We start from the raw sequence: 26,253 nt of genomic DNA, 5'->3' as shown, positions 1-26,253 counted from the left end.
ATGATCATATTTCTCATATAATTTTTTTTTTTTATAGTTTTTATAGAAATCAATAGATGGGTGCACGCAATTTCCATTTCTAGAAGTAGATTTTAAAGAAAACTAAAAAAAATCAACAAAACGAGCAATTTTATTCAAGTGCATTATATACTTTTTTGGTACAAACAAAAGCTTTTATAGAGCAACTAACTCGCAAAAGTTTTGGCTTTTTGTTCTCACCGGACCATCTGCACACGAATCATAATACCTTATGCAAGTCTAATATACATTTAAAATCTTTTTTTTTTTAATTATAAAGAAAGAACGTTGCGACTTCGATCCACGGACATCATCTCCTAGATAGTGAGTGCACTTTCGCTTTGAGATTATTCGACATGAGCTTTTGGTGCGTCACCAGATATTTCACTTTGTAATTTATTTTGAAACCCATTTACATTAATTTCGAGGGCTACATAAAAGTGGATCGATCATTTGATATTATCTGGGCTGAAGACATTTTTCCTAAAATTCCCTCACAATCTCATCACACCGCCGTGCATCAGATTTGTTATTAAAACAATTTGATCGGAAAATGATTTTGTAGCAACTCCGAAGTTATGTTCTGATTGAATATCGCAAAAAGTATTATCTTCAGATTTGCAATATTCACTCGAGGGAGCTTTCATAGTTATTTTAAAGTGTATCTGAATCATTATGGCTGACGCAATATAGAGCTTGATGTGACTTTTAAAGATTTTTAAAAATTTGTTCTGAAACGCCAGGATATTATCAATTTGTTGATTAAATATATGAGATCGTGCACACAAATGCAGTGAATTCACTTGCCAAAAAGCCACGTGACTTTGGGTTAAATGACCGTCAAATACCCATTCACGTTCAATTTTTATTCTGCTGTCATTAATTTGTGAAAAAAGACAAGAGATTGAGCCTTGAAAACCATGTAAGTTCACCAAGTTCATGAACACGATAAATAAGTTAATTAGGACCGTTGATACTTTTTTTCCCGAAAGAACGAATAATTTTGTTTGGTGAAATAAAAATAATTTGAGAGATTTCGCAACAGACGCTATATCTTCACTTCTTTCCTAATTTTATGAGATTTTCCCTGCAGTCTTTACTATGGCTCATTGCTTGAATTTGGAATAATACCCGCGACAAAACGTTATTTGATGTAATATTTTTTTATCAGGTGGAGAATCAGCATTTTTTGAATTACCAAGAGGTCCGCCTTCTGCACGGCCTCCCCGTGGCCCAATGAAATTAATAACTTAAACTACCTAACTAACTAATAACTAAACTAGTAAAACTTTTACTTCGCCGAAAAGAAAGTAAGTACAAAATATAAAAATCAGAGAAACTCCTCGTAGAATGAAGTGGAAGAATGCTTGCAATGAACCTGCCATTATCGAACATTTAATGGGAGACTCAGAAACCGCAATGACAGAGAGAGCCTGGAATTCGCTGTCAATTTGTTGGATAACCTCCCAAATTGCACAAAAGACCACTCCATAAGCCAAATCAACACTCTGTGCTGGTAATTTGCGACAAAAAAGTGGACGCAAAAACATAAAATTTCCTTCCAACACGCAACCGAGAGGTAACTTTTGGAAACCGCAACGGTGGTCTTCTGTGATAATGACCAGTTGAGACACCGAAAGAGGGTATAGGACTGACCGTATCGTGAGGTCAAAAGGTTAATAGTCCGGAGAGGAAAAAAAAACCGCCCAGTCACTTGTGGACAGTGGAGTAGGATGGCAGTTTTGCATCAATTCCAGCATTACATTCTCAACACAGTCCGAAAGAGAAATTTCACGAGAAAATATCACTGAGATTACGGGATGAAAAATTGCTCACCATCATTCACCGCAGACACAATTGCTCTTTTGGTGCGAGTCATTGAGGAGGACACAAAAACTTGTAATTCTGAGAAAGAATATTCTTCCGCAGCCGCGGTTCTCTGCGATTCGTACCGAAACACTAACTGAATGAGTTTCCGCCAACCAGGCCTGCATTTTTCGACTGTCAACGTTCGGACTGAGGAGGTAACCCGTATTACCTAATATTTTCTTATGCCATCGGCTTCGCGGGAAATTCGATGAATCGACGATCGATTCAATCTCTCGATTAAGATGCGATTATTATCCCCTCTTCAAAACAAACACGGAAACTCTTAATACGTAATATTTAGCGATTTAATATTTTAACTTTTTTCAATAGGATAAATACCAACCATCGCATAAGCAACTCGGATGTCACTAGACTGAATCGTGTTTTTTTTTTGTATTTTTAAGGCAATGATGGCACCAAACCTTTTTGAATTTAAAATTGGGAAAACGGTAGAAATGTACCTACATCAGTAAGATAAATCATAATTTTTTATTTGGGCGATGATTGGATGGAAAATTGTTTTTCTCTTGGTAATACGGGGGCGCATCATTCATTACGTTTGATCGTGCGAATGCTATTGTTGTTATAAAAGTTTTTTCCAAGAACAGGGTTGGTGCGAGGGTTCGTTTCTGTCACCTATACGCAAACAGCAAGTTTTACACCCCTCCTGCCTTCATACCGAGTCATTAAAAGGAGGAAGAGGATAATTTAAAAAAATGGGGGGAAAAGAAGACGAAGGGGAGAGAGATCAGAGAAAGGAGAAGAGGAAGAACGAGATGGAGGGGAGAAAAGAGAAGTTGAGGTAAAAGTAAGGAAAGAAAGAATAAAAGAAACAGAAGGCAAAAAAAGTAAAACGAAAAGGAAGAATGAAAGAAAAACAAGACAAAAAAGAAAAACGCAAAGGAAAGTAGGGGTAAAAAAGGATGAAGCAGAAAAAGAAGAAAAGGAAGGAGGAGACGAAATAGAAAACGGTGATGAAGAAGAAGACGAAACTGAAGAATGAAAATATTATGGAATCTCCAAAAAAATTAAATGAAGAAGAGAGACGCAAGAAATGCTGGCGCCTCACGCGATTGCATACATTTCGTGACCCTTGTGTTGGGCTTGCCTAAGAGGGGTTGCAAACGTCGATCTTCTTCTAGTCCATCACTACGCCGAGAAAATATTCAAAGGAAATCGCCGAATCGGCAGTAGTGCGACGGAGCCCCCCCCCCCCCCCCTTTCAGAGGAACCGCAGACAGCCTGGCGCCTCACCGCGCGAGGCGCGCGACCCGACCCGCGTCGCGCGCGATTCTCATCGGAAGTGATGTAACTGCCGCATGCCGCAGTGTCACAGTCGAAGCCCGGTTGTCGCCGATCGCCTTAAACGTTCTCTTTAATTTCGGGTGTACGTCTCATCCATCGTCCCATGCAAACGTGAGTCAGTATGAGATCACTCAGCGCCGTGCTCGTAGTAATTGCGTAATTCTTTTCTTGGTAGGCCCTGTGTGGTTCACATTGTAATTAGGAGAGATTTAAGGAGGACCCTAACATGAAAAGGACAATTTTAACGATTCTAGAGTAAAATTCAACAATATATATTGGAGTTACTTGGGATACTAATCTTACAGACTGAATGATTTATCACGACATAAAATTTAAGAAAAGAAGAAAAAATAAGTTATTTTCCTCATCTCTTTAACACCAAGGCTTAAAATGATTTATCACGACATAAAATTTAAGAAAAGAAGAAGAAATAAGTATATTGTTCCTACTCTCTTTAAACTTTATCGAAATCATGAATTTTTTTTTTATAATATTTGGATTTTTCAATTTACAAATCCATGTTTTTCCTTAAAAGGGAGTATTCTCAAAGTTATTTTGCACGGAGAAAAATATATGGCTTCATTAAACCAATTAGTGGTTCAAATGGAACACCACTAATGGTCATAAATGGACTGATGATTCTAAGTCCATGAACCATACTGAGGTATCTCGTACCATCACAAAGATATACATATGTGCTATTATTTTATGTTGCCCTTACTACTATTAGTGGTGTTCCACATGAATCACTAATTGGTTTATATGCCGTGGCTTTTTCTCAGTGTCTTGAATTTTACTCTAGATTTCTTAAAATTGCCATTTTTATGATACGTAATACTGATGTAAACTATATGGGGCCTCGAGAAAAAAGGTGCTGTTTAAGGAACGACTATAAACACGACCATAACCGTATGGATACAACTATTCGTGCTTAGTAACCATCCGAATTGCATATACGAATTGTTGAAGGCGTTTTGATTTCCATTTCCACTCACAATGATACGCGCAGCGCGGTGAGATACAGCCCATATACTTTTCATTTCTTTTCATTTCTCTCTCTCTCTCTTTACGTGGTGCGAAGTTCAACTCTCCTTAATCTTTCCCGGATACGTATTCCCTCTTTTGCACTCCTGGTGGGAAAGTCCAGGGCACTTAGGTGTGCGCAGTATAATCTGGATTAGATGAGGATTATGCTGGACGCGGGGGATTTTCTTCAGGAACTCGAGTGGAACAGGAGGTCTGTGTCGGTGTTGATCGGACTATTGAATAACCACTGAGACTGGGTGCTGTGCGACTGGGTCTGCAAGGCGAGTGACCTTCCGTCACAGAAACTCGGGGAAAATTCGTAGCCGATCGCGATCATCTCGCATTGTGATTCAACTTCCTCGCAACCATAATCGCGTAAATGCTGGACTTTCCGAACATTTGGCCGAAACTTATTCGGCAGATAGTCCATAAAGTAATATTAGAGTTTATTTTATTTATTTTTTTTTTTTTTTGAGAGGCGTTACCCTTGATGGTATCTGAAAATGAATGTGATCATACCCCAATCATTTCCGTCTAAGACTTGCCCCACAACGAGGCATGAGAGAAAATAGATAAGAAAGAGAAAAAAATTCAGCTTTTTAAAGAACTTCATGAAACCGGGACGCATCTCTCGTGGTGATTAATCGAATAACATAGTCACTTAATCAGTCTTTAGGTTCAGTTACACGATCAAATTGAGCCATCAAACTGAAGCTCTGATCGGTGGAAAAAGACCTGAGATGAGGATGCGACCAATGAGAGGCCCAATTTGATGGCTCAATTTGATCGTGTAACTGGACCTTTTTCATTTATCTTCTTCTGGATCGGAGTCACCCTCATTGAGTTTTTCCATTGTGCTCCGTCGTTAAAATCAAACCCAGCCCTCACTCTATCTACAATGCAGGGGAGGGAAATTGATTCAGTTTCAGGAACTACCCCAGAACTTAAAGACAAAACCCACTTAATAACCATCCTACGCCATGATTTGATCTCTCATTCCAGAGTCTGCGGGATAGTTCTGATTTTTGTATTCTTGACTTTCCTACAAATCAGATTGTTGTATCTTTTTTATTACATACGATGATCTCGACCTCTCCAGCACTAAGGGCGAGGGGGGGGGGGGGTGTCCCCATGTGCTCTTCTCCCTATGGACATTGGAAGAGTGATGGAGCTCACTAATTCAACGTGATGGTCGAATAAAAGGATCCGAAATGGTATGCTGTACGAAAAGAAGGAAGAAAAAGGAAAGTATCCACACAATCGTCCCTTCATGTAAAAAAAACTATGGCGAGAGTGAGGATTTGGGGTTTCCTCAAGGCAGATGAAAGTGAGGGAAGTTTCAAATTGCTGCGAATTTGAGTGCTTTTCATGGGCCAAAATGTTTGTCTTTGCAGCGCATCGCTATATGTTGAAAGTTATTTATATTGTTTCTAAAAATCCAAAATAATGTGGAACAGACAATTTTTCTTCGTTTTGTTTCAACTGGAAAAAAAAAGTTGTATATGTTGGCGAGATCAAGGTTGAGGGGTCGTATTCAAGGACTAGTAAAAGAAATACCCCACCGTGAGTATCTCCAGCATTGGGATGAAAAATTAGAAACAGCCTCTGTCACTGAAAATAAATCCTCATTTCTCCGCCTCATTAAATATTTCGAAACATTTATAGCCTGTAACGCGTTTCCGTGAATATCGTATGGCTATCATTATCGACGATTTGCAAATACTGCTTCATCATCAGGATCTATTCTTGGTGTCTATGGTCTCTGATTAGCACACATCTTTGTTGAGTCACTCTTTATTCGCAATTCTTTTGACAATCTGGCTGTCAATTTGAAATTCAACTTAATATATAAACTTTAAGTAACAAGATGGAGAAATGGTGCTGGGTCCACACCATTTCGCGGGGAAATCAACCCCACCCAGCACCATTTCTATACCTTGTTACATACAGTCCGGGCCACTTCTTCGTGTTTTTTTTCTTTTTTTTTCTTCTCGTATAAACTTTATTCGTACATACACAGCCCGTAAAAATTAATATCACATTTTTGAGAAATTTACAGCCTTGTAAAATTAATGAAATATTTTACTGATGTGTGAGGCTGTCTAGTTTGATACTTTTATGGTAAAAATAGCGTAGCTGCCGTTTTTTAGGTCTGCTTTACTATAATGAAACAACAAATATGAAAATGATTGTAAGATGTTGTGAATTTCCACACTGCTGCATATATATGCAAGATTTAGATCACTAATTCCTCCTGTTTTCCTTAGCTAGCACTCGTTCTGTAAAATTAATATCCACGGTGCGTGATTAGGTCGAGGTCGAATGAGAAATGCAACGAGCGAACGGTCAATGACACTTGGCTGGACGTGTGCATGCGTTTGATGTGGTGATTGACGCCTGACAAAAAAGAATTTACTCCCGTGTCACGAGATATTTCCTCTGCTGAGCAAATATCACACAGCAGAAATAGTGAGTTACTGGGCGAGTACAATACTCGTAAATTATGAGCTTTGGCGGTCAGTGGAACAATTTCTGGGCAATCATTTTGATCCAGAATCCTTGCAGGCTTCAAGGATGGCATCTTACACACCATGTGCGCAGAGGAACGTATCTTAGGCGAGGATTTGGGTATATGAAACGTGCAAGAACCTAACTTCAAGCACGTGAGGTGAGGGAGAAAAAATTGTTTTGCGGTGGAAAGAGACAATTTACCTGCTGAATTCTATCTATATTTCTGCGATTTATTAACAGTAGTCAGTGAGAGCTTTTGCTCTTTCTCTTTTTGATGAGCTAATAGTTTGGGCTGTCATTTATATCTTATCAAGTACCGACGCGGCGATGTTTACGTAGTTTTTGCGTAGTGACTATCTTTTTTATTCAGTTCAAGATCATGAGCAGTTGTAGAACTCATACAGTAAAGAAACACATGAAACACATGAACCACTTTCATGTGACCTTGCAATATCAGTATATTTTCTAATGTTTATTTTTTTGTTCTCGTAGAATTTCAGAAATTGACTCTGCGTATACTACGGATCTATAAGCGGACTTCCCGACAACTTTTAAATTTTGACACCAAAATATACGTTTCCCTCGTTCAAATAGACCGCAAACTCACTTACAATAATTAGTACTAGTGAGATACTAGCGTTTTCGTCACATCAAAGTTTCCATTTGCCGAAAAGTCAGTTCGTCAGATCGTGGGCTGAACAAATTCCCCAATGGTGTACGCAGGAGTTTTTCCAGAAAGCGGGTTTTCATTGACAAAAGCTTAAGATTTTTGTCATTAAAATTTCACTCGCAAATCCATAACATAATAACGTCAAAATTTCCTTAATACATTTGCATCAAAAGACGTACTTTTTTGGTAGTCGAATAAAGTTTAAAATCAGATAGGAATTCCCGCGCGGAATGTCAAAAGTTCATCGCGGTATCTTGGCTGAATAAAGTGCGTGCTTTTTTATTCAAGCGCAAAAAATTCCTAGTACGTAGTCATCACGGGCACGTTTTGAGTTTTCCCATCCAGGATTTAATCTAAGGGAATTTCAGATTGTGCCGCGTTTTTTGTTCTAGTTTTGACAGACCAAAACTGGTTTCGATGCTTCTCCCACCATCAAAATTCATCTGTCACATGCGGAAATTTCCAAGTATAAAATTTTTACAGAAGCGCTTTTGAATATGCATACCAATCACATTCACATGTGCTCGCCCGCCACTGTGCTTGCAGAATTCTCTTAGAATTCAGGAAGTGACGTAGGGGAGGGGGACAGGCGGGTGAGTTCAAATAAGCGTCTAATTTGGTGTCCCGAGCTGTTTTAATCGTCATAATCTGAGAAACATGGGCAGATCAAATTTTTTTCTCATTTTCCACACTATTGTTGACTATTACATGCTATTTCCCACTTTATTTGGACTGAAATAAAAATTTAGGAGAACTTTGAATGTGCAAATTGCCTACATTTGTCCCAAATTTGCGTGTCCCCCGTGCCTGGTTCTTGACTTTAAATCGATGTTGCAGCATAACTAGAGTGATTATTTAAGAAAACTTTATCGGAGATGATAGGTAATGCTTTTGAATTTGAGAAAAAAAATATGTCAATTTATTTTTTGCTCCATCAATAACTTTTTCACGCGCTAGAATCATTGTCCCGAGCAACAGTCAGCAACAGTCAGGAGAGACATGGCAACGATGTAATAAGCTCTAAATGATTGCCGTAACGTTGAGGTTTTTCCAAAAACGACTTTTTTTGTTTTGATTGAATAGTTCACACGTCGTAGATGGCAAAAATTCTGAAATTCGCAAATTTTTGTGCAAGATTAACGCCATTAATGATGCCAAACAGAATGCTATACATGATAACTAACAGGGCGTCAAGCATACACACACACACTAATATCAGCTCGTAAAATACTTTCGAAGTGTGCGTTAGGGAAAATTTTCTCTTATTCCGATCCTCTAGGACGTGCTACTAAATATTCCGTGAAAAAAAACACCAAAATTGTCTTTACTGTTAGAGATAAGCTTAAAAAACAGCTTATTCCATCCTGTCCCGTTCCATCTTGTCCCGTTCCATCCTGTCCCATATGTTTCCATCCTGTCCCATGTCCCAGTTTAGTGGGACAGAGTGGAAAACTGTTACAACTGAGACTTGCTTGTTTAAGCCCTGTAGGCGCTCTTTTCTACCGATTTAAGTGAAACTTGGTACCCGGGGGTATTTTTCAATGGGGAACTCGAATTTTTAGTCGAATTTTGAAAATTCGAAAATCCAAGATGGCGGACATGACCTAAAATGCTATCGCAGCGCCTAATCAACTGGGACTTGTTTGTTTAAGCCCTGTAGGCGCTCTTTTCGACCGATTTAAGTGGAACTTGGTACACGGAGATATTTTTCAATGGGAAACTCGAATTTTTAGTCGAATTTTCAAAATTCGAAAATCCAAGATGGCGGACATGGCCTAAAATGCTATCTCAGCGCCTAATCAATCGATTTACGCAAAACTTGGTACCCGGGGGTATTTTTCAATGGGAACTCGAATTTTTAGTCGAATTTTGAAAATTCGAAAATCCAAGATGGCGGACATGACCTAAAATGCTATCGCAGCGCCTAATCAACTGGACTTGTTTGTTAAGCCAGTAGGCGCTCTTTTCGACCGATTTAAGTGGAACTTGGTACACGGAGATATTTTTCAATGGGGAACTCGAATTTTTAGTCGAATTTTCAAAATTCGAAAATCCAAGATGGCGGACGTGGCCTAAAATGCTATCTCTGCACCTAATCAGTCGATTAAAGTGAAACTTGGTATCCGGGGTACTTTTGAATGGGGAACTCGAATTTTAGTCAAATTTCCGAGATTCGAAAATCTAAGATGGTGGCCGTGGTTTAAAACACTATCTCGGTGACTAATTAATTGATTTTAATGAAACTGGACCGGAAAACCTTGGTATAAGGAAAAGAAAGGATATTTTAATAGGGGTGCAATAGGGTTTCTTATGTATCTTAGGCTAACGAAATCCCATCGTGCACAGATTCTCCCGGAAAATTGACTCTTCTTCTGGAAAAGCTAGATTCTTAAGGAAAATTCCGATTTCTCCGGAAAAATTCCGAACTTTCCCAGGATACATCGCATTGATACAGGTAAATGGAGGTGTTCTTCAGAATCAGCGCCAGAAATCTACTCCGAAACCATTGGCAAATCTTCGGAAAATCAAAAATCAAAAAAAAAAAAAAAAAAAAAAAAAAAAAAAAAAAAAAGTTGACCGGTGTAATTGTTATGTTAATGTAAGTCCTCAAACTTTTCCTGGCTTTATCACCACTTCAGCGGGTACACGCCCACTCGAAGTTTTAAAATTCGGTGTTTTTGATCCATTTTGTATTGCAATATTCCAAGAAATAAAAGCTTCTTCTCGTATGAAACGAAAACAGTGCGCATTTGATAACAGACGGAACTGTCTAAAAGACAAGCAGAATAAGCTCCAGATATCTTTCATGACGGATGAATTTTTTCTTAATTTTTTTGGTTCTGCAAGATATGAAAGGGTTACATGTTTTCAATTATGCTTCAATTTAGTGCTCGACGATGCTTTTATGACAATTGTGTTAAATTTTTAATTAAAAGTATTATATGTCACCTCTGAGATGAAAATTTAGGAAATCAGGCAGAATTACGGCAAATTTTGGGAAGTGATCACACTTGACGGTGGAAATTCGGGTTTAAGCCCAACTATTAAGCTCGACGAGCTATATTTCCTAAGTCCACACCTAATGATAGTCAAAATAAAGTTTGGTTTGCCCAAAAATTTAGAAAAAAATTTTGGGAGGAAATAGAACCTGGAATTGACCCTTATTTGAATTCACCCAGGTACGGAATGACGGTTAAAACACTAAAGGTGTGCATAACGGGGCGCATTGCGTATCATCTGGCTTTGAATTTCATTTTTATGTTTTTAAAATTTAATGGTTCGTTCCTTTCATGAATATCCCTTTGGTCGCCCTTTATCATAAGTGAGAATAAACAATTGTAGCAAATAAATGCTTCAATATATCTAGAGCTTACTAAAAGTCGATTTATGAGTTGCACGTTGCACGTTGTAACAACGAAGGGAAAAATTAATGGTCGAAGATTCATAGCAGAAACGTACTTCATTTGAGCAGGAAAATATGAGTATTAATAAATATAGTTTTAAAATTAGGAACAAGGTCTAAAATTTATCGGCTTTTTTATGAAGCACGAAAGGCTGTGGGAGAAATGTGGTGGGGGCATGGAGGAGGGCATCATGAATCATATTCATTCTGAGCACCATAATGCCAAGCTAGGCCAGTGATCACAAGCGCTGATTCTCTTGGTAAAAATTAAACATTTCTTAAACGTTTATAAATAAATATTAATTGGTGGCGTATAGGCCCATGGGATCTAAACCCCTCTCCAGACCGGAAAATCCCCCCCCCCCAAATTATTAATATTGTCTGGTTTTTTTGTTTTTCCCTTTTGACCCCCTTCTTTTACTCCATCTACGTAAATTACTGGCTACTTTGTGAATCCAGGGGGAGGGAAGCGTTAGTGGCGTATACGCCCCTCGTTCGCACCAAAAAAATGAGGAAGAAAAAGGAAAAAAGAAATGGAGGAAAGAAGAAGGAGGGACGTTTTAATTGGTACTTATTCAGACAAAATTGACTCAAATTTCATACAAGATTATTTAAAGTTTTGAAAATTTTCTAGGGAAGCCCCCCCCCCCGGGCTCGAAGTGTCTGGATCCGCCTATGCCTGGCTACGCTTTGATTGTAAGTGGAATGTACTCCACGTATCAAAATTCAAGTCCAAATCATATTTTTCGCCATCAGTGCCTCTGTGACGTCAAACTTTTGGCGCTTGTGAGATTCTTCTCTAAGTAGAAGGATGGAGGATGACGAGGACGACTTACGTAGGCGGGATAGAGTTCCAGGAGGTCTTTTGGCGGGAACAGTGGCGAGCATCCGCGGGCGGTGTTGGCTGGATACCACGTGGAAACCACGTTCGTTTTCGGAGGTGCGGCTACGGGTTACGCCAGCGTGGGGCGCCGAGCCGGACGCGCTACTCTCGCGGAAATGCACGCCACAATGCCAAGATAGGCGCCAGGTGGCCGATGACCGAGTTCCGTTCCGAGTTCCCACACGAAACGGACCGTAATAAATAAAGAAAGACCTCTCCTCAGCCTCGTCTTCTTTTTTTTAGAAAAAAAAACAATACAAGATGAAAAAGAAATCGACCCGGGAAAAAGCCCCGATTAAGTTTGCGTGGACGCACAAAGCGCACTTCTCTAACGCGAGCGTGTCAGGAACTCCACCGATGATACGTGAAAAGTCCGACGGTCACGTCGAAAAATCCGTTGAAAACACAAAATGTGTATTTTTTTGTCAAATTTCCTCGATTCAATGAATAATATGCTGGTAATTAAAAAAAGCTAGACTGCACTGGCGGTATTTCAGAATTAGCCACCTGCGCTTTGCGTACTTACAATTTTTTATCCGAAATTTTTAAGGAGATGAGTTGTAATAAAACTGATTCCAGAGAGCACAAATGTATTCAGACTTCTTCCAATTGTTCCTAAGTCATTTAAAATAAAAAAATAACAAAAATCGTCTACTATAACTTATGAAAAAGTAAGACTGAATAGAAATATCACCTCCTCTTACAAGTTGAATAATCTTAAAACCGAAGTCAGATTTTAAAACGTATGAACTTTCCGAATGGAACTTCCTGCGCCTTAAATCGAGCTGCCGAAATTTTTTTCCGTGATACCGGCACTCAGATGACAAATCCTCCAAAAAAGAGGATATTTTCACCGAAGCCGAGAGGCAAATTCGCGATGGGCTACACGACACGATATATCCTAGCCGAGCTTTAAACTTGGAGACCGGTCAAGATTTCGCGCGCACTTGGAAGGAGGCTCATTCGAAACTTTGACTGCAACCCGAAGGAAAACCGTGGCAAGACTGAACCGGGTCAAAATTTCGTGAATCGGTCAACTGGTTTCGGTTTTTCCTGCGTCGAGAGGCGGCGCTTCGCGACGCTACTCGACTGGCTCGGAAGCAAACCGGCTCTGTTTACGCCGAGCGCCAACCTCTTTCTCTCTCTTTTCCTCGTATTCACTTCTTCTTCCTCTCGTCTTATCATCCCCTCTATGGATTAATTGCCCGTCTAAGCAGGCACTTGAAGATATTCACTCCATTCCGCGTTGTCACTATGGAAAAATACTCATCCGTGTTACATTGTCACACAAGGAGCAATATGTTTTTTGTCACCATATTTGGCATCGGTAGTGTAATATTTGTCTTATTGCCACACAATGACTCTCACTTGACGGTATTTTTTTTTCAGAGCCAAAAAATTGGAAAGTGTTAGGAAGGAAATGCCTTGTTAAGCGGAACATTAAACTCAGTAACTGATCATATACCTACCGCTGCAAACGTTACTGAGTATGAGATCAAGAAAAATGGAAAATTTGCACACAAATTTATTAGAAATAAGAAAAAACCGATTGTTAAGTCATCAGTGGCTGAAATTTGTGTTCCTAGGTACCAGGAGTTTGCATTAAGTAGTAATTAAGTAACCTAGACAAGCTTCACTGTAGTCCTAATATTAGAAAGCTGACATTTCTTAAAATTTGAAGAAGGAATGCAACTTTTACTGCCCTACTTATTTTTCAGGTAGACTATAAATGTACAGAAATTTAAATTCGTGCTCGGCTGTACGTTTGTTGCTTATTGAATGCCTAACATAATTGGGGGGAAACTTGAAGTGGACAATATCTACCCACAGGATTACACGTGGTGGATACTGTCCATTCCATCGAAATTTTGTAGAGAGAGAATGAAAATGATATGTTCTCGAACAGATAACTTTTCGTACTCCTCTGTAGGTTTGTTGCCTATCCAGTAGAATTGAAGGATAATTTCAAGAGGACGACATCTACCGACAACACTTGGTCTTTTCAATCACAACTTTGAAGGAGAAAATGATAATGATATGTTGCTCGAGCAGACCCGTCAATCGCTGCTGCTTATTGTTGCTATCGATTCGTGCTCCTCCGTATATTTGTTGTCCATCCATCAAAAGTTAGGGACAACTTCAATGGGGCGATATGTACCAACAGGATGACACATGGTATGGTCCATCCCATAGAAAGTAGAAAGAGAAGAATAATGTCATATTGCTCGAACAGATAACTATTCGTGCTCCTCTGTAGGTTTGTTGCCTAACCAGCAAAATTGAGGGGTAAAAAATCGAGTGGGCTGCATTTACCGATTCTGATATTCACATTGAGCGTTTGCAATCCTTCACGCGTGTACCAAGCTGTACCTATGCTATAATTGTTGTGGTACAGTAAGGAACTGAAAGCGTATATCCGACTCGACTCATTGGCTGACTGACTTCGCGCGTCATTCCGCAGGTTTTTTCGGGTGCTACTGCACACAGCCCCGGCATTGGATCATTATGAACATTATTGTATCTTTTACATTTAAGAAAATCCTGTCTAAACCGCTTTAGAAGTTTTTGTTCTTTGTCATTCTTTCACCAATTCAATTGGTGAATTCATAACCAATTGGTTTTTTCTTCTAAAATAAATAAATCACGCGTTACCCAGTATCTTCGGTATGTCATTTTTTAAACAAAAAAAAAACAAGCAACATTGAAACTTGATTTTTTTTTCTTTGCGTATATTCTATCTTTGACTCCTGAGTTAGATTTTCACCCTGTGCTCCGATACCCTAGGTTATATAAGAATAGCAAAAATGACTATTTTTAGTTTGCCCACCGTCATTCGCCTATTTCTCAACCGAACAGCTTGAAATTTGTGTGCCTTATCCTAATGTGTGCATGAGTGAAGATCAGTCACCAAAAGTTAATTACTACCGCCCAATTTTATTTTAAAATAATAAAAACCAAAAACAGAAGACTCTTGACGTTCCAAGACGAGAACACTCGTCCGTAAGGGCTCAGTGCGGTTTTGCGATGACGAGTATACTTGTCCATAGGAGGCAAAGGGTTAAAACCTAAAGAAAATTCCCGTTTAATAAGTTTTAAAGCTTTCTTCAATTCAGATCTCTGTTAAAAATAAAACACGAGGGAAAATGAAGCAACATGGCATGCAGTCCGGTTAATTCTTGTTAAATTCACCCCATTTTCCAGCATCAGGCTGAGCTTTCGTAGAATTGCGTTTCGAGATAAGCGCATAAAACAGACTCTTGAGAAAAAATATGAGTGAAATGTACGTCAAACAAATACGACGTTTCGGCAGAAGGTCGTCACATCTGCAAGTCGACGAGTCAGGGTCCCCTGTCCTAGGTCAGTGGGTCGGAGAGTGATAAACTGTCAGGTAGCAGCGGCGGCAGCGGAGCCACAATACTTGCGTAATCTGCGAATCGATCGCTTTGCGCCGGCCCGTTCCCGGCTCATCAAGAAAACTCAAGAAAGTGAAATCAAAACGCACTTTTAGACTCCAAGTGAAAGTGCAATGCGCGTTTAGTGCCGGGGAGTTCACCGCTTCAACTTCCTGCATGGAAGATATCAGTGGTACTAAAAGTTTCCGCTCTCGCGGGTAAGATCACACGGAGAGCTCCCTTTCAAAATCGATTAATATTGGTAGAATATGCCGGGTACTTAAATAGCATTTTTCCACGGAAAAATCGCAACATTTTGGAATTAAGTTACGATTTATATACGATTTTTTGGAGATAAAATCGATAGGATCATCAACATCCGAGTGATTATCCTGGTTTTTTCGCAATTTTATCTAATCAAAATCAAAGTTTTATTTCAACTTATCACGAGTTTTCGTTTAATAATATTGCGATAAATCGCCGTTGATAAAATTGCAATTTTATTGCAAATTAGTGCGATGAAATTGCAATTTTCTATCGATAATATTGCAATAAATCGACGTCGATAACATCGCAATACATTCTCCGATCAAATCGCGATCACTGCTACTTGGGGAATGTATTCTTCTCGTTGAAAATTCAAGTATAACCAGGTTTGAGACGCTTCGAGTGGAAATCGCACGTCTCCCATACTTATGGTGTTGTACTTACGCAGCTTACACTGAAAAGTTCTAAATTTTTTAAAGCTGAGGTGTTGATACTTATTCAAACTCAACGAATGTGAGAATCATCCTTAAAAATTAATCCTGCAGTTCATCAGAAATAGTTTCCCCAACGATTCGACTTGTTGCTGAGAGATGAGGCTACGCCTTGGGGCGGCACCCGATTCCCTCCCAAGATTCCCTCCCAGATCCGATTCCCTCCCGAGAATTCCTCCCAGATCCGATTCCCTCCCACTGATGACTGCTGCCAAAGTCCGTTTCCGATTCCCTCCCGCTAATGACCTTTAATAAAATGAAGCGGCAACGTCGCATTAATCATTCAACTTACCATTTCCAGAGAGGTGCGCATGTTTCCCGTGAGTGGTTCAGGAAAATTAGTGTTTATTCACAAAGTTGCACGTCGACGACGCTCTGTGGCAACGCTGAGTGATTTCCACGTCTTGCACCGTATATTCCTTTCTGAATGGAAATCACATCATCCTTTGTTAAAATGCCGCAGTCTTCTTCGTTCAACTCATCATGTAAAAGTTTCCACGGCCGATCAGTAAAGTCATTTTCCGCCTTACGCTTAACACTGTTCCGTATTTTCCTTTCGCTGTCCAATGCGTGCGCACACACTAGTGTTCGGCTCAAAATCTCGGTTTCCGAAGGGTTCGTTTTTATGAAACTTTTACACGTATTAACTGTACAACACCACCTTTTGTTCCCGTCTTTATAAACTTTCTGAAAACTGAACTTATGATTGTCAGTAACGATTAAATCTTTATTGCGCTCGCTTTTGATTTTTTCGAAAGCCGATGCCATGGTCACAGTTGCGGTGCGGTGCGGTCTGACACATACTAAACTGGCCAAGTAGAACGAACACACTTACGGCCTATTTTCAGACTTCAGGTCTGAATAAACAGGTCCAAAGTGCAGGTCAGGTGCTTCGTGATTATTATCAGCGCAATGGTATCAAAGCACATCTGCTCGCACTGATGAGGAGACAAAATTAATGCGACGCGACGTTGGGGAATCATTTTATTAAAGGTCATTAGCGGGAGGGACTCGGATCCGGGAGGGAATCTCGGGAGGGAATCGGGTGCCGCCCCCACGCCTTCAGTCAGATTTTAAGCAATTTTACTACAATAGGTACAAAATACAAATAGTATCCCTTCTCTTGACCCACACATACGAATATTGTAATCTTCCGTCACATTTCTAAGGCGCAATGATACAACTATTTGAACTCTCCGGAATGCGTGAGGTATCACGCCGCAATCGAAGGCGTTTTCAAATCAGCCAAGTTCCGATACCCGGATTATCGTTTTGAATAGTTCATATTCTATTGTCTTATTCCGTACCACTTGTTTATTTTTAATCCTCATATAAAAACCACCCATTTGCTAAATACAATTCTAGATAGAGCGCACTTAAGCTATGCATTCATGACTGCAAAAACGTTAACGGAAATCGAAAAGGCCAGCGTGCATGAATGCTATTTCAATTGTAATCTTCCGTCACATTTCCAAGGCGCAATGATACAACTATTTGAACTCTCCGGAATGCGGAGGTATCACGCCGCATTTGAAGGCGTTTTCAAATCCGCCAAGTTCCGATACCCGGATTATCGTTTTGCATACTTCATATTATTTTGGTATGTTCCGTACCACTTGTTTATTTTTAATCCTCATATAAAAACCACCCATTTGCTAAATACGATTCTAGCTAGAGCGCACTTTAGCTTTGCATTCACCACCTCAAAAATGTCACAGGATATCGAAAAGGCCAGCGTGCATGAATGCTATTTCAATTGTAATCTTCCGTCACATTTCTAAAGCGCAATGATACAACTATTTGAACTCTCCGGAATGCGTGAGGTATCACGCCGCATTTGAAGGCGTTTTCAAATCAGCCAAGTTCCGATACCCGGATTATCGTTTTGCATACTTCATATTATTTTGGTATGTTCCGTACCACTTGTTTATTTTTAATCCTCGTATAAAAACCACACATTTGCTAAATACAATTCTAGCTGAAGCGCACTTAAGCTATGCATTCATGACTGCAAAAATGTTACCAGAAATCGAAAAGGCCAGCATGCATGGAGGCTATTTCCATTTTAATCTTCCGTCACATTCTTACGGCGCAATGATACAACTATTTGAACTCTCCGGAATGCGTGAGGTATCACGCCGCATTTGAAGGCGTTTTCAAAACAGCCAAGTTCCGATACTCAAATTATCCTTTTGCATAGTTCATATTCTTTTGTTTTCATTTCTAACCATTTGTTTATTTGTAATTCTCCTATAAAAATTACTTATTTGCTATATACAATTCTAGCTGAAGCGCACTTAAGCTATGCATTCATGACTGCAAAAATGCTAACGGATATCGAAAAGGCCAGCATGCATGAAGGCTATATTAATATTTTGAAGTCTAAGTCCCACCAATTGCTGACAATTTGAATAATTTATCTTGGTACGTACTGCATATATCTGCTGGTCCCACAGTTTCAATGGTAAAACCGGAAAACCTAAATCCCGCCGCGATTAAGGGTTCTTCCATGCATACGCTCAATGTTTTTTTTTTTTTTTTTTTTTTTGTGTGTTTTTGTTTTTTTGATTCTTCACGAGGGACTATGAAATATTTCAACCCGACCATTTATTTGAAATAACGTTAACAAGTAGGCATGTAAGATCATGAGGAATTTCATACGAATTTAAATTGGTTGATTGTGTTAGATAGTAAAATAGTAAATTGTGGTAGCGAGTTTGAATAGCGCAAACCAGGATAAAGCTGTCCTAAAGTCTCGCTATCGACATAATATCTTTCCGAATAATTCGGAGCCTAAAACTTTGAAATTATGCCTCATGATCAGTACCCGCAGATAGCTCACGTATTCTAAACCTATTTTGCTTGTCCTACAGCACAAGGTATTATACTGTAGAAAAAAAACATGCTCTGCGCGGTGACCAAAGATGCGAATTACTCGTCGCTTCTCTCGCTTCACAATTTTCTCAGCGCCGTTTTAGTGAGCCTCAGAAAATGGAGCGCCTTGGGGGTTCTCCAGCGTACGACATGCGTCAGTGAGACAGTTCCATCGTTTGTTCACTATTCAAATTAGCGTTGACGCTCCATGAATGAACGAATCGAGAAACCCAACGACGTTAGAATCCAAACAAATAGAGCCACTCATTAGAATGATTAATTACTGTGATTCGGTCTGGTTACCCGCCGGCACCGCGTATGGACTCAGCAGGACTCACAATGAGTAATATTCTAATTGACTTGGCCTCACTCGGGACAATTTCGACATAATTATTGATTTCTGGTGAGACTTGGCTTCAGCAGAATCTGTAACTCCGCATACGCGACGAAGCTCCTTCAAGAGCAGAGCCTACCACCGCCTTAACACAGGCATTAGTATTTTTCCGTACATTATTCCGGACGACTGTGATAACTACAGGGGCTTATCAGTCCCAGGAATGCTGAGCAAGATATATGGCAAGATTCTGAAAGCGAAGATCGAGGATGAATGGAAAGAGCATGAAGCGGAGGAGCATAAGCCGGTTTCAGAGCAGGAAGATCAACATTATATTGTTCTTCTTTATTAAATATGAACTATACCGTTGAAGATCCCCCACTGTACTTGATAAAAAAGGCTGCCCGAAAAAAAACTGACAGGGGTAATGACTTCTTATTCATTTCGTATTATTTTCTAAAATTTTGCTCAGTCAAAATCGAATTGCAAATATTCTTCTAACCGTATTGTATTTTGGTGGATCTTGACCCGTCTTCAAAGAAATGACGGGAGGAATGCGGGTCTATACGATCCGTATATGAGGCACGCGTTGTTGTGTACATACTACGTCAAACTGTTGTCACCGGTCGAAAACGCCTTCAGTTTTGCGCGATACTTCACCGCACACACCAGAGTTAAAATATGTGTATCATAAACAGCCACGCAGATTCCTCCGCTTTCCGGACATTCATGAAGTATAAAGCCTAGTTTTTAATCGGAAAAAACTTTGAGGGAAACTATTTGTATTGTTTGCGTATGTTCAAATGTATAGTATCTTGGTGGATCCCGACTCGTCTTCAAAGAAATGACAGAGGTTGCGCGTTTATTTGAGTCCTTGTCAGGTACGTCCAACTATTGTCACCAATCGAAAACGCCTTCATTTTCGCGCGATACTTCACTGCTGTCACCGGAGTTAAAATATTTTGTGTCATAAATTGTCGTGAAGAATCCTCTGCTTTTCGAATACTCATGAAGCATATTATCTTGCATTTGGTCGGAAAACCTAAGTAACTCTCAGCAAAGCGATTAAATGCTGCTGAATGATGATAGTTGTTACATACTTTTCCTTATTCTTACTTCATGTATGGTTACTCAGTATTTTATCAACTATATTCATGATCAGAAAGGATTTACTTCAAGATAATGAAGAGTGATGAGCCCAAGGGATTCCTGTCTAGTAAGCAGTAACATCAATTTCAAATTATTGTGTGATGAAACCCTTATGAATTGTGTATATTTAGAGTACATTGTCGTATTTTTTAAAGATGAGTTTTCGAATTTCGTTTTTGAACGAAACATAAGCTGCACAATGTACACGTGTCGACAACACTTTTTTTGCCGAAAAAGCGTAGGTATGTGTATTTTTCAGTCCGAACCCATCAGGAAAAATTATTAGGTTTTAAGTGAGTTTCTGATATACATTTTCTATAGATTTTATTCATCTATTTAAGGAAAACCTTTTAGGCCAAGAAAACATGAGAGATAGTTCGTTGACTATGATAGTTGATAGTTCGTTACATGAACGTATGGAAATTTGACGAAAAACTATGGATAAAATCGAACTTTTTTCCACAGCGTATAAGATAGCACGGTTCCCGTCTGTCAAAATAATGCGGTCCTTGAGGTATCTAAAAATGGAAGCTCTCAATTACCACTGATTGAAACTTGAATAGACGTTGAAATTCAAAGTACATTTTTACCTAGTGCCATTATCTCTAGATGTTTTGCCAAAAATAGGTATTTCTTCGGTGGTGTCAATGTCTGTTTTGGGTAGTAGGTAACTCGCGGATGGATTTAATTCACCGCCCATCAAAATATTTTGTGCAAATTGATTACGTTAATAGCCATACGATGCATTGGCGTGGCGTGAAAGATCGATTATCGATATTTCTTTATTTGAAGCTATGGTAAAGAATCGCTTATTAAAGTGTTCGCTCCGAACACCCTGTTTGTCGATCCTTTTTCATAGGTTTGAATGACAGATCAATCGATATATCGCAAAGCACGCCACGCCACTGAACGATGCATGCCGCATGCGTGCCTGATATCCCGCCTGAATCTTACGAGCGCCGCGTCAGATTCGTACAAGAAACGCAGTCATAGGAACTGCTTGAGTTAATTACATGAGACAATAAAAAGTGATCATATTTTACACAACATTCGACAGCACTGAAATTGAGACAGAACGAGCACCGATCCTCGGACACTAATTTAACTATAACCTCTGCAATTGACTCATCGCTGTCGTGCACTCTGTCTCAATCGACTATAGAGACTCTCAAATGTATTTATTGACATCCGTGAAATGTATACTGAAATTATGCGAAAACACCAGGTTGAGAATGCTTTTGAATTTTGAGTTCAAAAATGTTAGTTTATAGGATGGAATATTATTTATTTTAATTGCGACTGTGAATTTAAAAAGTATTCGATATAATTTGTTTAAAAATTGCGGCAGATTATTAAAAGTTAGGGGGTACCGTTCTGGCCCAACTCTAAATGGGCGCTTCGCACCGACCAAAACCTGAATTGCGGGCCCCCGATTTAATCAAATTATCATCACCAAATCATTATTTAGGGACTTTTGGTGATATAATATACCGAAATGTACACGATGCCTACGCATCTTGGGCATCTCTGTCGGCGCCCGGGCAAATTCCGTCTTTATCCTAGATCTGGTCATTGCCCGTAACATATACAAACTTCGGTTGTCCACGGGTGAGCAATATAAGAACTATTGAATCATTATCGATCGACTAGTTGTGGTTAAACCGCGTACCCCAAGTAGCAGTAATTCCGATAATTTGCGATATGATCGGAAAATGTATTGTGATGTTATCGACGGTTGTGAAGCGTAAAATTATCAAACGAAAAATCGTGATAAATTAAGATAAAATTTCAATTTCATCGAACACGATTTCATAGAAATACATTTATGAAAAGGTCGAAGATAATCGCCCCATACATTTTGATGATCTTGGCGATTTAATCGCCAAGAAACCTTAAAAAAAATCGCAACTTAACTTCAATATATCGCGATTTTTCCATTGAAAAATGCTACCTGGGTTACCGTTACCAGGAGCCATGCACAAATCCTTTCCATAGCGCAAGTTCAATGATCTGCATTAATATCCTTTGCCTCGTTTGTGATGAGCTCGGAGGTTGATGACCTGACTCGTGCTTTATTTTTGTGGATTATTATAGGTATAAGTCAGTAAACTACTCAGCTGTCGTCACTTTGATTTTGGTCATTTCAGTAGGGCAGATGCCTTCGGCGCAGAAAGGTTATTTGATGGTTGAGCCTTGCGACTCTACAGATTCAAAGGGTAGCATGAAAATATTACGAACAGACTCGCGGTTTGTGGCACGAGTTGCTTAGAGTTCGTGATTTTCTCATGTGCGATATGTTCAATGTACAACTAATACAATCATCACAGAAGGAAACAGCTAAACGAGCACAATATTCCCCACAAAGAAATGCTGTATGCTGGTGATCGCCCCATCCACCCCCCCCCCCCCCGGATTCCCTCCCGGCTGAGAGAAAAATAAGACAAATTGGCAACGTCGCAGCAATTATGACCAGGAATCCTGGTGGAGGAAGATCCAAATGGTTGGTTTGGCTTTGGATTTTAAAGACCTCGGCTCTGAAATTGGCAAATTTTTCCACCACATTTTCGGTCTACCTTTTCTGCACCCTTATGAGGTTGCTGATATTTTTGCTGCGTTTAAGTCAGATCAGCCAGCTAACGACATGTTAGACAAATTCATATATTATCTATTCGACTTTTTTGTTTCGGAAAGTGCCGTGTTTCCACCTGCTATGTGGGCTGCCAAAACTGAGCGCCCCTGTGAAAGCTTTCACTCACGGTATAATTCATTTTTTACAAACACCATCCAAATTTTCCTTTATTTATCAGCGTCCGAAGGAGCTTTTTCGTGACTCTCAAATCTTAATAAACTCAGCCAAATGTTCGAAGGCCGTTCCTTAAAAAAAACACCGTGATTAAATAGAGGTCCTTCGCAATAACATTTGGAAAGTGGAGAACAATGAAATTGACCTTCTGCATTGTGTTTCAATTCTTTCTCACAAAAATTCACCCAACATCTTCTTATAATTATTTTAAATCTATTTTGACGTTTCAACAATTTTGACGCGGACTTCAAATTGCTGAGTTCCTTTTAATGTCTTTTTAACTCTCATTTATAATTGATGCGACGTTGCCAATTTGTCCTCTTTTTCTCACAGCCGGGAGGGAATCGGTGACCGGGGCGGGAATCGGGCGGTGGCCGGTCTGATGCCGTTGCCCTTCTGATTGGCCGTAATTAGTTACAGAATTTTTCTAAGAGGAAAAATCGTGATCGGATGAGCTTTTTCTCTCTGGAATGAGAATTTCAATTGTATTCTGAAGTTATGATACTTGCAAAATCACTAACTCTAGCATGATCAGGAAGTAAGTCTTCTGCGGATCGTACATGCATGAAGTGACATCATCGTCGATAACTTTTTTTTTCTGGTCAGCTCTCTGCTTAAAAATGGTCACCTCTATAAAATGTTGATGATCTTGAGTTTATATCTGGGTCAATTGAAGGTTGCGAAAAGTCGAAAAAAAGAATTTTGCGTAAAATTGCATGCTAATCAGACACAGTGCATAATGGTGCGAGAAACCAAGAGTAGCTGATCTTATATGAAGAAGAACTTACTATCCTTTGATACCTACGATTAAGATTTCAACGCTCATTATATACCGTCCGGTAATGATGATGACAAGAGCCGTATGTAAAGGTTAAATTGTAATGTCCATCATTCTTTGCTGGGTTGTCAAACTGAGTAAGAACACGAAGCAGCACTGTGATGTCTCAAAACTGTTCTGCGTATCCCTCATAATGGTCAGAAATTGCAGTCATAATCTCGTGAAATACTGTGCTGTCTCGGTCAATTTTACAACCTTGGAATGGAATTGCATTCCTTTGTCTGGGCACCGACGATTGGCAAACTCTCGATCCCTAACTTCAGAAGAGAGCAATTCTATCACTCTTGTAGCTTTAAGATGGATTAAATTGATGAAATTACCACAAATTTTAAAAGTCTCGTGAGAATCGGATTACTTTTTGTGTTATATAAGATGCTTTTTTGTTGTATTATAAAAAGACTCGCTTTTCAAGCAAGGAAAGGCTGGATAAAAAAATGCAAAACGGATCGGAGGGGTGGGGTCTTAGATGACCGGTTAGCAATTTTCTAGCGGATGGCTGGTCGGTATGGCCTTGAATTTATGATTGAACGCTTCCACCGGCAGACTTATGTCCTCTCGGTGTTTCATGATGTGTCCACAAGTCTAAGATCCCTTTTACTAAAATAATTAACGATTTTTTAACGATCAGGTATTCTATTAAACATTATTTAATTTTTCATTTGTTTCATGACGTATACCAATAGATCGAAAGAGAAGGAGTATTCTTAAAAATTTTGGTACGTACGAGTCTCTCGTCAGCCAAATTACACTTTTGGTATGACTTGAAACGTGTGTTATTGCTACCTTCTCTCCCTGTCCCAAAAAAAAAATTTGAGTAATCCTGGCAATGTTTTTGCACATTTACGCGAGTTCATCTACCACAATCAACAACATTAGCAAATAACAAGTTATTGAATTGATAGTTCTTTGGACGGTTAATCCTGAGGCATATACACGTTCCTTTGCTTCTTTTTTTGCAATGTATCCCTCATCATTTGAAATGGTTCGTGCGCATACATGAAGAGAGACAGATTACTAGGAAATACTTCGACGGTGAAATTGCAAGATGTGTCTCATTTGCAGCGTCTTAAAATCTTCGTTCAAATGTCAGGTAATATATCAAAAGAGAACGTGCCAACACTTAGTTGGAAATTTTAACAGATTATTCTTCACACAGAGAAAAGAAATTGGTGAAGTTTTCAAGAAATGATGTTGAGTACACTTTTCCAATTGAATATAAAGTTATGAACGGAATTCTGCAACTTGCAAACCAAATCGATCATTTATAGAATTCCATTGTCGATTTTTTCATCCTCTGATTTCAGTTAAAAATCACAAATATTATTGAAATTATATTAAATATTTGATAAAATCAATATTAAATATTATATTTGAAATTCTAACAGACCACTCTTCACACACGGAAAAGAAATCGGAAAGTGTTTCAAGAAATGATGTTGAGTACATTTTTCCGATTAAATAATAAGCCATGAACGGAATTCTGCAGCGATGCAAACCAAGTCGCGCATTTTCAAAATTCCATCGTCGACTTTTCCATCCTCTACTTTCCGTGAAAAATCACGAATACCTAAAAACAAATTCATTGTCGCCAATTTGAGGTTAGGCCCCAGCAATGCAATTAGACACATTTCCCTCCCAATATATTCTGCGCCACATTGAATAAGCCAAATCCACGATGCCAGGCCTCACCGTGCGCTAAAATACAATCAAAGGTCCGAGACCGAGAAAAGAAAAAATTCCTAATTACCGATACATGATGGAAATTTTGGACGTCTCCGCTGCACGCAAACACACGGGCACAGACACCAACCGGCTGCGTCTTATGTCACAGGCGAGCGGCACGTTACTATTCTCGCCGGGAAAACATAAACAGCGAGTACCATCGCAGATAAAAACCCTCTCACTCACACACGCACAGCGATTGCCACTCACACATGAACTTGCAATGACGAACCGGTTGACCGCCGACGCACAATGGAACGAGTCAACGTGGGAAGTCGGACAAAATTTGGAAACTTTAAAAGCTCATAACTTCATTATACGAAACGTCGAGGTCTTAAAAGTGGTCCCATTGGTTTTCTCGAAAAATTTACATTTTAAAGCACCCCTTAAACTTCAAAATTTGAAGAGTAACATCTAAATTTGCAGTTTTAGTAAAAAAAATCATGTCCGACCTCTCTCGTTGACTCGATCCACTGTGCGCCGCCCGCGACACTGATCCGCGAACGTCCCCCGCGGTCCTACACAGGGCTTTCCGTCGGCGGAAGTTTATCTATATTTTAAACTTTAATATTTCCGTGTGGGTGGCGCTTTTTGCTGCCTGAGTGCCAAGGAGCTACTTTAGAAAAAAAGGTTTTGTGACAGATATTAAACTTCGGCTCATACATAATCTCATACATACTCATGTTGGATACATTTTT

At 39.4% G+C, this 26,253-nt stretch overlaps 1 protein-coding gene across 6 annotated transcripts in view; it reads right to left on the bottom strand.

Moving 5' to 3' along the window:
* The window catches only part of LOC109044767 (trehalose transporter 1-like protein), a 42,163-nt gene extending 16,442 nt beyond the window's left edge, over window positions 1-25,721 (bottom strand). Inside the window, exon 1 of one of the 6 annotated variants that reach the window (XM_019062672.2) lies at window positions 25,581-25,721. In XM_019062672.2, the coding sequence (XP_018918217.2) occupies window positions 25,581-25,588 (8 nt within the window). In that variant the 5' untranslated portion in view covers window positions 25,589-25,721. The other 5 variants (XM_019062671.2, XM_019062675.2, XM_072303073.1 and 2 more) reach the window with 5 other exon arrangements.
* Window positions 25,722-26,253: the final 532 nt, after the last annotated feature.

The sequence above is a fragment of the Bemisia tabaci genome, chromosome 1, assembly GCF_918797505.1.
Source record: "Bemisia tabaci chromosome 1, PGI_BMITA_v3".
NCBI lineage: Eukaryota > Metazoa > Arthropoda > Insecta > Hemiptera > Aleyrodidae > Bemisia > Bemisia tabaci.
Note: the sequence above shows the minus strand (reverse complement) of the source record. Positions and strands in the feature narration are given on the sequence as shown.